A 12,500-nucleotide genomic window follows, 5' to 3' on the forward strand; every position below is an offset into this window, starting at 1 on the left:
ACATTGATAATTTTTTGTATTTTTTCAGAAAAACCTCAAGAAATAAGGTTATTTAGTCTAGAATGCCATAGGATTCTATTGGCGTTTTTAGCAGGCATTTTAGGAGTAAATGGGTCAAGACCCAAAACAAGTGGAAATGTTGGTTTCACATAATTGTTCTAAGCGTAACTGTTTAAAAATGGATGTATCCAGTAAAGCTGAGAAGATGATGTGATTTAATCACTGTATCCTCTCATTTTTATGTCTCAGCTCACCCATAGCCATAGTCACGCATAGCAAGCATGACTGCCCCTTCCACACACAGATGAAAATGAACGTGTCTTTGACCTGCGTTAAGACCATTCAATGTGCTCTTTATTAGTGTATTACACAGGCCCCTATAGATATACAGTGTAATGATGTGATGTGTTTTTAGGACACACAAACAGTATTGCATGAAGGAACAGACGTTAAATAAAGTGTATGTATTTGTGTGTGTGTGTGTGTGTGTGTTACCTGTCTTCCCTGTCCTCTCAGCACTGAAGTCCTCTCTGAAGACGAGCCCATTCAAGGGGAACATCTACCACCTCCGGGGCACCATACGCTTCTCTGGTATGCTCGCACACACTTTTTCTCCTCTGTACTCTGGTAAGACCTGCACACACACCACACACACACCACTTCAGCTTTGTGTGTGTGTGTGTGTGTGTGTGTGTGTCTGTGTGTGTGTGTGTGTATTTGTGTGCTTTTCAATACACACGTCTGTCAATTCTTGACTATAAATTGTGCTCTGCTACAGGGGGAGGACATTAAAAATGGGAAAAGACTCTGTTGTCTGTGTGTGTGTGTGTGTGTGTGAGAGAGAGTGTGTGTGTGTGTCTGTGTGTTTGTGTGAGAGAGAGTGTGTGTGTTTGTGTGTGTGTGTGTGTGTGTGTGTGAGAGAGAGAGAGAGAGTGTGTCTGTTTTGTGTGTGTGTGTGTGAGAGAGAGAGAGAGAGAGAGTGTCTGTGTTGTGTGTGTGTGTGTGTGTGTGAGAGAGAGAGAGAGAGAGAGAGTGTGTCTGTGTTGTGTGTGTGTGTGTGTGTGTGAGTGAGAGAGAGAGAGTGTGTGTGTGTGTGTGTGTGTGAGAGGATGTTTCCCCTCTCCCTTGTCCTCCCACTGCAGCAGATCTGTTAGCTGTCCCTGTATCTTGTCAGTTGTATTAACAAATAAGACGGCGGCCCCACGGCCTCTGTCCTCTTCTCTACCGTGGATGCGCGTATGTGTGTGTGTATCTAGCACACGTGTGTGTGTGTGTGTTTGTGAGAGCGTGTTTGCGCGTGCGGTAAGCACGTGCCCCCTGCGTTTTGCCTCCTCGCACTAGGAAGCGGTACAGAGCTGAATGCTAGCACTGGGCTAGCCGTAGGCTAACGGCGTGGACGGTAGGACTCTCGATCTGCTCTATTCTTTCTTTCTTTCTCTCTGTCTTTCTCTCTCTCTCTATCTCCATGGTCTGGCCTTGCCTCACTCCAGTGCTGTGACCATTTTCAGTTTCACACTCATTCCCTTGACCCCTACTGAGTGTCCTCCTCTCTTTCAGTTCAGTTGTGTGGTAACCTTATCTCCCTGTTTTAATTGCATGGGAACAGATTCTTGCATTGATATACTCTCATCTGGTATTGGTTATTTCAGTTCTCCAGTGGTTCACTTGATTGTGTGAGTTCAGTATGGATCAGAGTGATTGTGTGGAATTTTTTTGTTCTTTGCTGTTTTTTTTTTTGTTTTTTTTTTTTTTTTTTTTTTTTTCTCAGAGGTGGGTGGTGTGACTTCGAGTGATTTCAGTTTGATTACGTTAACTAATTTCTGATTGCTTATGCGGACCCTGAGTGAGCACTGATTGGTTGCGTGGACCCTGAATGACCTCTGATTGTTTGTGTGGACTGATTTCTGACCGGTTGTGTGGACTCCGACTCCGACTGAGTTCAGGCTGCGTGAAACTGAGTGTGATTCGGTTGTGAGTGAGATCCTTTTGGTTTGCGTGGATTATGAGTGACACATGATTGGGTCTGGTGATTTTGTGTGACTTTTGTGTGAATTAAGAGTGATTTTTAGTTGGTTGAGTGAACTCTGAGTGAGCTCTGATTGGTTGGTTGTGTGAGGACCGAGTGACCTGATTGGTTCCCAAAACACCGAAGTGCTTTCTGACTGCTCGTGTGGATCGTAAGTGAACCCAGCATTTTTTGTTCATTTACTTTTTGGGTTTCCACTCATCGTCATGTGGATTCTGAGTCACACAAAACACCATGGGTAGTGTAGTCCATTCATTTCTGGTTGTACTCTTTGAGTTGTAGTTGTTTTTTTATTTCTGCAGTTTAAGTTTGTGCCTGTGTGTTTATAGAATGCCTCATGGGTGTTGTAGTTTTCACAGGTGGACAAAGAGCAGTGGATGATGAAATGTTTGCCTGTAGCACAAGCTGCATGTTGTCTGTTGGTTAAGGTTGCTGTAGTTATAGCTCTCACTAGATCTCCATGTTTGATGGTGCGTTACACCCATTCCCATGACTAACGATGTCTTTCATGGATGAGCAGATTTTAATACTGGATTTGTGTGTGTGTGTGTGCCTGTCTGTGTGTGTGTGTGTGTGTGTGTGTGTGTGTGTGTGTGTGTGTGTGTGTGTGTGTGTGTGTGTGTGTGTGTGTGTGTGTGTGTGTGTGTGCATGATTGTGTGTGTGGGCTGGCAAATCTGTGTGTGTGCACGTGTGTGATGCAGACTCCAGTAAGCTGATGGAGGTGTGCTTAAACACTGTGACTGGGAACCTGACCCTGGTGGACGCTTTGCCCAGCGGCGACGCTGCCTGTCCCCCTTCCGTCCTGTTCTTCCACGGGGTCGGCCTCACAGAGGACAGCCTCAAGGACTGGCTCCGGCTCTGTGCCAAGCAGGTAAACAAACAAACACACACACACACACAGAATGTAAAACATAAACATATGCAACACTAGTCAGACATTCTTCATAAAAACATTCATTTAAATCATGCTTATTTGCAGATTCAAACAGACACACATGCACACACTCACCCACATTGCATAATCTCTGCTGCAGCGCCTGTTTCTTTAGACATGCTCTGACTCAGGAGTGTGTGTATTTGTGTCTGTTTGTGCCTTGGGCAGAAACTGATGAAGAAGGTGAGGAAGACCCGCAAGAGTCTGAGCCCACAGGAGCTAAGGAGCATCCATGTGAGTGGCTCACACACACACACACACACACACAGAAATGGAACAAGGCCACCTCAGGGCCTTTTTGTTTTACATAATCAATCTACTTCATATTCAAAGTGCTCTTCTCACACAAGATTCTTACAAGTCTAGATGTAAACATCTACACTTGTAGCCAATTTTCCCCCACTGTTGCAAGCAATCACCCTCACTTATATGATATTTATCGTTTAGCCATTTACAGTAGATAGTAGATAGAGCCTTTCAGTGAGGGGGAACCCCAAGACATTCATTTGTGCCACACTGTCTTTAGTCAAGTCAAATCACGTTGTTTATATAGCACATTTAAAAACAACAGGAGTTGACCCAGAGGGCTTCACAAGTAAGGCACAGAGGTAATTGGCTGCACATACATACATACATAGGTGGAAGAGGAGCCTGAGTTACATGGGTTGAAAGGAGGGGAGATTTAAAAAAAGATTAAAAGACATAAAAAGGTAATTGAAGAAATTCAAGTAAAAAGACAAAAAATAAAAAGTAAAGTGGGGATGCAATAAGTGAATAAATAAACATAATTAAACAATAAAACAGTAAAACAAGCAATTAATATGCATAAAAGTAGTCAGATACAGTTACAGTCCAAAATTTGAAATGGATTTCACCACGATTCTGATTAGGCTACACCTGCTTTTAAAAGGCGGAACATTTTCACTGCAAAACATGCCCTGTATCGTGTAGCCAATCTGCGTCTTTTTATGTGCGCGTCCACATTAAATCCATTCCACTCACGTTATCAGGAGAATACCATAGCCTAAAGTTTTGTTTTGAACACTTTTCAATTAAATTCACAATTAAACATGACCAAGGAAAAAGTGAACGGGACAACACACAATGCCACGGTTACGTTATGCTATGAATTAAGAATGCTCAGCTCAGCCAAGTTCGTTTGTACAGTCAGGATGTAGGCCTATGAATGTGAATAAAAATTATGCCCTTCTCCAGTAGCAATAGGCCACCTTAAAATGCACCAGAATAAAGGAATCACATCTACTCAGTAATTCTTTTTTTTTACCCTCCCTCAGTACCCCTTCTATGAGCACCCCCAGGTGAAAATTAGTTCCAGCGTCCCTGGTTAAAAGTTGCACTTTTGATAATGCTTTGCCTATATTTTTGTAAAATAATAAACACTAACACTTTTTGAAACTATTTCAGCTTATGTAGGCTACAAACTACTAATTTTGTAGTTTGTTTTCTTTGTAAATCTCTGGTTTTGGGTCAAAAATGTCACTCGCACTAGTTTTGCTATGAAACTGCCATTTCCCTCCTCGCGCACCCTTCTCACCTTTTTCACCCCTGACCAGTTTGCATGCCTGATTCTTAGAGTCAATTTTACAGTTTCAGGCCTTATTTACACATATTCAACAGATGACTGCCATAAATGGACTTAACTTGGAAAGTCCACCCACAGAGACTTAACAGATACATTTCCTTAACAGACTTAACAGATACATTTCAGATCATCATTTCAATATACAAAATTGTTGTTGCTGAACACAATTACTGAACACCACCTTAACCAATCTGTAGATAGTCCTGGGGTGGACTATTCAAGGAAGGTGTGACCACCTCGTACTGTAACGTAGGAATGTTCAGCCTTCAGTTTTCTTCACTTTGCAATATATTATAGTGGACAAATTGTAATGTACATTGTCTATACACTTAAATTTGCAACATGCGTGGGAATTATAGTGAAGTATAGTGTGCTATATAGTGAGTGAAATTCATTACAAAATACCAAGTTAACTGTAAAGTGGACTATAGAGTGAGCTAGTGAATGTTCTACAGCATAGATTTGTTGATTACGTTAACTAATTTCTGATTGTAGATGTAGATCTTTCATGATGATCACTCATGTGTACGCTCGAAAGACACTGCAGTGTGTAAGCACAATAGAGACAGATGAGGAGACAGCCGAACTGACAGGTAGACAGACAGATTTGTGAACACTGCCATATGCTGCTGTGCAGGTGAGACGCCATCTGGACCCTCTGCCTCCCGGCTACTTCTATAATGGCCGTCAGTTCGTCAGCTTCTTTGGAGAGAAGTCTACCCTCCACCCCTGTATCCTTTCATGGTGTTTAATGCTCTGTGTGTGTGTGTGTGTGTGTGTGGCATGAGGTGTTCATGTATAAGAAGTTTCCCTTCAGTATCCTGTTAGTCATGTGTCATGTGTTGGATGAGTGCATGGAATGACATGGTGTGTGTGTGTGTGTGTGTGTGTGTTTGAGTGAGCACACATTCATAGTCATGTGTTTTGATGAATAGATGGGAAGTCTTACTTCCATATTCCACATGTACGTACGTGCTCCTTTAGATTCACATCCAGCTCATTGTACTGCTTTAAAGATAGAGTGTGTGTGTGTGTGTGTGTGTGTGTGTGTGTGTGTATTTCCTTACATGTGTGTGTGTGCAGCGATGGAGCAGTTCATAGACGAGTATGTCCAGGAGGCCAATAAGGAGGTCGAGCGCTTTAACCGCGAGCTGGAGCTGCAGGACCAGAGGGACCTGTTCGACCCCTAGGCACAGAGAGTTCCTCCATCCGTCCGTCAGTCCGTCTTCATCCGGTTGCTCTCTCCATCCTCCACTGCACTCGTTACTTCTGTCCGTTCAGGCCGGTCACCCGGTTTACCCTGCCATATTAATTCCTCAATCACTTTTAAAAAAAGGGAAAATGTTCTGCCCACGGGTTGAGCGGGGTGGGGGGGGGGTGGAATGGATCGTAAGGGGTAGGAGGTGGGGTTATACCCACAGAAACCAACCAATCCCATTGCCATGGCAACAGGAACACTTGAAATACATGGACGAGAGATCCTGACCGAAACCAACGTTCGTCTTAAGCGAGCGAGCAAGGACCTCTGTGTGTGTGTTTGTGTGTGTGTCAGAATTTGTTTTTTTTGACTGCGCGCGTGTGTGTTGTGTGTTTGTCCTGAGCTGAACCGCTCTGTGTAAGGTGAGGTGTTGAATAGAGACTGGTGTACCTCAGACCCCTGTGTTGTTGTGTGTGATATCTGTGTGTGAGAGAAAGAGAGAGAGATAGATAGAGAGAGAGATAGATAGAGTGAGAGAGAGAGAGCTAGAGAGAGCCCGGGTGTTTATGTCAGGGCATAATTAAAGAGTATTTTAGGCCTGGCAGGCTCTCTGCTCTCACCCCCACGGGCTTTTCCCTGGAACAGCCCCCCCTGGTGACACCCGATACACACCACACCTGTCTGTTGGACCAAACAGCACACACACACACAAACACACACACACACATACAGTACATACATACACAACAGATGCACGTACACACACAAAGCACTAAACTGAAAAAGTCCCAGACTGGTCCATGTCTGTCTGTAAATACTTGAATAAAAAAAAGGCTCTTTCTGTCCGAAGACAACCAAACACAAGATAGGTATGTGTAAATAGTAAACAGAATCGGACAGTAGAGGAGCCGTGTACAGTGTGTGACACAGGGAAAGGTGTGTGTGTGTGTGTGTGTGTGTGTGTGTGTGTGTGTGTGTGTGTGTGTGTGTGTGACAGAGGTGATGTTGGTACCTCCTGCAGCTCAGGTGAGGATCTCTCGTCTGCCCAACGGTGTGTGTGTGTATTTAATGTGAACACACACACACTCATACTCACAATCCACAAACCACCACACCCTGGATATACTTCAAACACTAAATGAGAGCAGTCATTGGGTTGGGTCTGGGATTAAGTCAAAAGTTGTTGGGGAAAGCGCTTTTGAATCTTGGGTTAGTCTAACTTGACTGACTGGGGGTAGGTGTTTGGGTTAGGGTGGGCGGTGTTGGGTTGGTTGGTGTTCTTGCCGTGGGTGTTAGGGTGGGACTGGGAGGTCAGGTGGGGCGTGGGGTTGCCGTAGAGGTGTTAGAGGCTGTATCTATAGGACAGCGTGTGTATGTGTGTCCCTGTAGAGCAGCGGCCTTGTATGCGCACGTGTTCTGTACTGTGCAGTCCAGTGCTGCGGTAGACGCAACTCTCACAAGAGCCGTCAGTAGGCTGAATCTCTATGCATGTTTCCTCTTTACTAAGAACCTTTACACAGCAGGGGGTTAGCAGTATCCTACACACACAAACACACAATCTTAGAAAATTTTCACTAAACCTAAGTGCCAAGCTATTTGTCACAATTGCCTTTGCTGGTGAATCAGATGACAAAAGGCAACTTGATTTTGTGTTTGGGAGCCACACATACACACACACACACACATACACATTTATTCCCAAAGACTGGACACTGCTGGCCCCCTCTGTACCAGTGAATGCGGTGTGAGTCAGTGTGTACACGCCACGTGGGTTAGCATTCTTCTTTCTAAGCCATACACCGTCTCGCAGATTAACCCTTGTGGTACCGTCGTTATTGAAACGTGTCGCCTGTCGCCATGGGTAAAGAATCATCTCTGTCCGTCGCCCGCAGGCAGTCATGCGGTAGGCGCGTCACTGTTTCCACGGTGATACGTCATTCTGTCTTCGCGTCAGCGGACTTGAGTGAGCGAGCGGTAGCTTAACCCCAAGACTTAGCTAGCCTTTTAAGGACCCGGATACTTTTACACACTTCTAAGGTGGGTGGGTGCAAGTCATGTTAGTGTGTGATGAATTCGCTCGCCTAGCCTTAGGTGTGTGTGTGTGTGAGTGTGTCTGTGTGTGTAGCCGGTGCAACTCTTTAGCGGTCATCTGTCAACACTGACCCAAATATACACTCACACAGAGACACAAGCACAAAGCTCTTAAGAATACACCACTTGCTGTGTTGTGTGCACCAGTTGTGTTCTGAGTGCGGTTGCACAATACCCATGAGTCCCACACACACACACACACACACACACACAACTGTATAACAACAACCCACATACCCTGCTGTTGCTTGAGTCTCAGTAATACTTGGCCTTGAGGATAGGTTGTTTGAGTGTGTGAATGTCCCACAGGACCCTGTGATCTAACTTTAGGTCTCATTAAAGGCCTGGCTCATGTCTAACCTTACATAATATTTAGTTCTAAGTAGCAGTAATTATTAGCACATACTATCTGCATGTGTTAAGATGTCTTACTGAGGTCTATATACGCTGACACAAATGCCTTTCACCACACTGGTACTACAATGAAACAAAAACTAGATTTTGAATTTATTTTGCATATCTGATGGAAAAATTTGAATTACCTCGAACCAAATATATATTGAAAAAGTGAAATATTTTTTTAGAATGCTGTGAATCAAAAAGCCGAATCAGTTTGAGCCGGGGAATCTCGGGATCTCAGTAATTTTTGGGCTACAGAAAAAAATGTCAGAAAAAGAAAACTTGAATTTTTTTCTTTCTTTTACATTTCTGTACATGGTTTGGCTGCTGCTGTGTGCATAAGAGCTCCAGCGTTGGTGAAAGGCTCACGCTACAAAGCAAAGCATTATGGGTAGCGGGGAGAGCACTGGAGGGCCACAAAAGAGAAGAAAAGCTAAAAAGGAAGAAAAATGAACGAGAATGTGAAAATAGTAAATAAAGAAAATAAAAGATAGTGCTCAGGTACAGAATGAATTGATTGGTTATTGAAGGAGCTGTTTTTCCTCCAATGGGGCTCCACCCTGCCTTCAGACTGGTCTCTGATTTGGGCAGGGTGGTGGCCAGTTCTTTGGCTCTGAGAGGACCCCTCCATTCATTGCACAGAGAGGGGCCCCCAGCGACTCGCGAGGCCCTCCAGAGGCTGCCCTTGCACATGCCCGCATATATACGCAGACGTTCTCTGCGTTCCCGTCTGTGTGTGTTTGTGTTTTTCTCTCCGTCCGAAGAGCTGAGGTTAGAGGACCTAAACAGAGTTTGGTGTCTAAAGGAAATGATTAGTGGGGATTTTTTATTTGAAAAATTATAAATAAATAAATCAATTAATGTGGTTTGTAAGAAGTCAAACAAACCCCATTTTGCAGGTGTTAGCGCTTACAGTGGCGATCACACTAAAGAGGGTGTTGTCCCTCGAGTTTCTCGTCCAATTAGAGCACTTTTTTTCCTTTGATTTCAGGGCTGTAGAGGACTAATCTCCCAATTGAGACTGAAAAAGGCTTGTTCCCACACGAGTTGGAAATTACACATGCAAGTGTGCGATGGTGTGTGTGTTAAAAGGCTAGCTATTACCGTCCAGGACAAAATGGCTTAATTGTATTGCCAGGTGTGCGAGTTGTTAGTCATTCATGCATACCACTGCCATCTATACTGAAACACTTGTCATGTGTGTCACATACAAACACAACGCATGTGTGTCACATGCTTCAGTTGTGTGTGTTTTGGTATTAGACAAAGTGGTCTCATCTCTGGCTTTGAGCATTTAACCCAACATGGTTAATGGTGTTCTGGCATCTATGTCTTTATGTAACCCCCCCCACAAAGTGGTGCACAGCAGCCTGTGTCAGGTTGTCTGACCTCTATACCTAACCTCTGCAGGGGTAAGTACTGTGTATTAAATGGACTCCTGTGGGACAACATGGCCGCACACAGGCTGCTGTGTGTGTGTGTGTTATGATGGTCCTGCATGGACGTTAAGACATAAGCACACAGAGGGAATGAAACGGTTAAGCTCGTTCACCTGGCAGTGCCACAACCTGACGGACCACACACACACACACACTTACATTCTTACACGCACGCACACTTACGCACTTGCATGTAAGTTTAGGGGGGTGGGGGTATAAAATGTGAATCAGAGAATTTGGAGAGCAAAAGGGCTATCATATTCTCTCTGCTCCCCAGTAATTTGCTGCTGCTGAAGTTTCAAACAAGGTTTTGTTATGTTTTTCTTGTTTTGATATTCCTTTATTATTGTTTTATTTTTATCCCATGTTTATTGTTCTTTGTTAGATTGTTTTGTGGGAACAAGCCAAATCATCCAGGGATAGTCTCCTCCTTTTTATTATGTCTTTTTTTTTTTTTTTTGCACATAGCTTAAGGTTTTGCGTGACCTCATAGGTTACGGGGACACACTTCCAGTTTCCTGAAAAACAAAGAAGCAAGCATCTACTTAACCTCCTAAAAATGCTTAAGATTCACAATCCTGTTTCTACAAGCAACAAGAAGAGAGAAGGAAAGAGAAAAAATCAATAAAAGATTTCGGGACGTTTACTTGAAAGTGCCAAATTGTTTGATTTCAAGCTGTTCAACTGTTGGTTTTTGAATTCAGTTGATGTTTTTGTTGTTTTTAGGGTGATATTCACTTAAAGCAAATTTAAAAAATTGACAGCGTGGTGTTTTGCAGAGTTACTGTAATTCTGTTTTCCTCCTGTGACTGATGCTTTTGATACTCTCATCTAACTGTGGTCTTGACCAGCCTCAGAAATCCATTAAATATTTATATGCTTGATGAATCCGACTCAGTTTAATATTTTAATGGACTTTGAGTGAGTGCTTTGTGTGTGTGTGTGTGTGAGAGAGAGAGAGAGTGAGGGGTTTGTCCTGGCTGTAAAACAGCTGCCTCATTCTAAAGGCTTTTCTCTGCACAGCTGTGTGTGAGAGAGAGAGGAAAGGGATTTCTGATAGTTTTGATGTGTGTGTGAAAGAGTTACAGACATGGTGTGGTAGGTGTCAGAGTGGTTTGTGTATCTGTGTGTGCATGTGTATATCTGTAAGGGAAAACAGAGTGTTTGTCTGAGAAAAATGAGAATGTCTGAGGATAAAAGGGGTATGCATGGAATTCACTTGTGTATACATCCCTTTCCTGTCCTTCACACACATGCCTACATGCATGCCACATACTGCCTGCATACACATTCAGGCATGTCACACACACACACACACACACACACACAGGGACTTACACTAGTTTAATACTGTAGCACAGGACACTCAACTCTTATTACACACACACAAAACAAAACCAATGTCTCTACAAAAATTCCTGTTAGCCTCGGCATCACATGCAAATTTATAAGTCAGACAGAATCTTTAATCTAGGCTATATAGGACAAAATAATACTAAATCAGTTTTAATCTACACAAAGCAGGTTTGCACGTGTTTCATAAATAATGGGTAGTAAACACAGATTGACTTCTGCACAAACTCAGAAAAGGCATTCATACTCTGCATATGTGGTATACATCCTAACTTAACTGACAGTGCATTTATAGATCACTTAAACATCAAACAAACATACAAACTGAGATGTACACACACTACCAGACATTGCTCATTTCTTTCTACCCCTCCCTGGAGTGTCTACCCAGTCTTTTAAACACACACACACATGAACATTTTTAGCCTATTGTTTATTTTTACAACACTGAGCTGAAGAATGGAGTCTAATTCTGAGCCAGCGGTTGTCATGGCAGTATCAAGTAAACAGACCTCCCCATTAGCTGCGTGCTCTCAGAAACAAAGAGCGGTTTTAATTGAATAGTATAAAGAAACAACTCCATTGTGTTTTTTATGCGGTATAATAGATCTTAATGACATTTTGCAGACACACTATCAGTTATTATCACAACCAGCGGGATTTCTGGCCATTGCAGCAGTAATAACATATTGATACAGAGTACATCTAGCACCGGTCCACTGTGACAGGACAAGCAGCTCACTGCAAAGGCTCATGGGACAGCTGAGGTTTTGTGTCATGGATGAAGACATGAGTGTTGCCAGCACCACACTCAAGTTTGAGATTAGCACACAGAGGGGAAAAGGATATAGAAGCAATAAAGTTCCTTTGTAAGCCAAAAATGTTCTTCTGAGAACCATCTGACTAAAAAGTTCCCAGTCCTAATACAGTAGTTCCTGTTGTGGGATCTTTGCCTATCATGTCCAGGTTCAGCCATTTTCAGTGTCTGAAAGATTTCTTTGTGCGGAAGAGGTTGAATGTATTAGCTTATATCTCTTAAAACACGGATAAACATTGAAATAGTGAAGGATTGTGAATACATTGTCTCACAGACATTAAAAAACTCTTACACACACATACAAGATGGCAGAAGCATTCTCAAAGTTCATTAGGGAGATTGCGGACGTCCCAGGTCAGCAGGATGGCCATGCTGTCCGTCTCCACGGTCGCTGCGGCCAGTTTGACGTGCGTGAGTGTGCCGTGTCCCGTGTGTGCGTGGCCCTCCCACACGCGGCTCTTGTTCATCTTCAGCTCCGCGTGCTTCTCCCCGATTACGCACACGCTCCGCACCCCGGGCACGCGCACCCGGAACGCCACCTGCTGCCCGGCGAGCAGCACCCCTCCGCGCGGCTCCAGCAGCACGCAGCCGCGGTCCCACGCCGAGTAGACGGCAGGGAACGGGGGGTTGGGCTCCAGG

General features: G+C 43.8%; 2 protein-coding genes across 4 annotated transcripts in view; one reads left to right on the top strand and one right to left on the bottom strand.

The window, feature by feature from the left end:
- The window catches only part of dnaaf9 (dynein axonemal assembly factor 9), a 34,325-nt gene extending 28,386 nt beyond the window's left edge, over window positions 1-5,939 (top strand). The window contains exons 34-38 of the mRNA XM_048227373.1: window positions 517-591; window positions 2,729-2,898; window positions 3,130-3,195; window positions 5,202-5,295; window positions 5,648-5,939. Coding sequence (XP_048083330.1) covers window positions 517-591; window positions 2,729-2,898; window positions 3,130-3,195; window positions 5,202-5,295; window positions 5,648-5,754 — 512 coding nt within the window. The 3' untranslated portion in view covers window positions 5,755-5,939. The remainder of the gene's footprint in view (window positions 1-516; window positions 592-2,728; window positions 2,899-3,129; window positions 3,196-5,201; window positions 5,296-5,647) is intronic.
- A 5,096-nt stretch (window positions 5,940-11,035) lies between these two features.
- The window catches only part of ky (kyphoscoliosis peptidase), a 7,964-nt gene continuing 6,499 nt past the window's right edge, over window positions 11,036-12,500 (bottom strand). For all 3 annotated transcript variants that reach the window (XM_048270786.1, XM_048270785.1, XM_048270784.1), the window contains one exon: window positions 11,036-12,500. This exon is cut by the window's right edge and continues 1,090 nt beyond it. In XM_048270786.1, the coding sequence (XP_048126743.1) occupies window positions 12,182-12,500 (319 nt within the window). In that variant the 3' untranslated portion in view covers window positions 11,036-12,181.

The sequence above is a fragment of the Alosa alosa genome, chromosome 19 (genome assembly GCF_017589495.1).
Source record: "Alosa alosa isolate M-15738 ecotype Scorff River chromosome 19, AALO_Geno_1.1, whole genome shotgun sequence".
In the NCBI taxonomy this organism is placed as follows: domain Eukaryota; kingdom Metazoa; phylum Chordata; class Actinopteri; order Clupeiformes; family Clupeidae; genus Alosa; species Alosa alosa.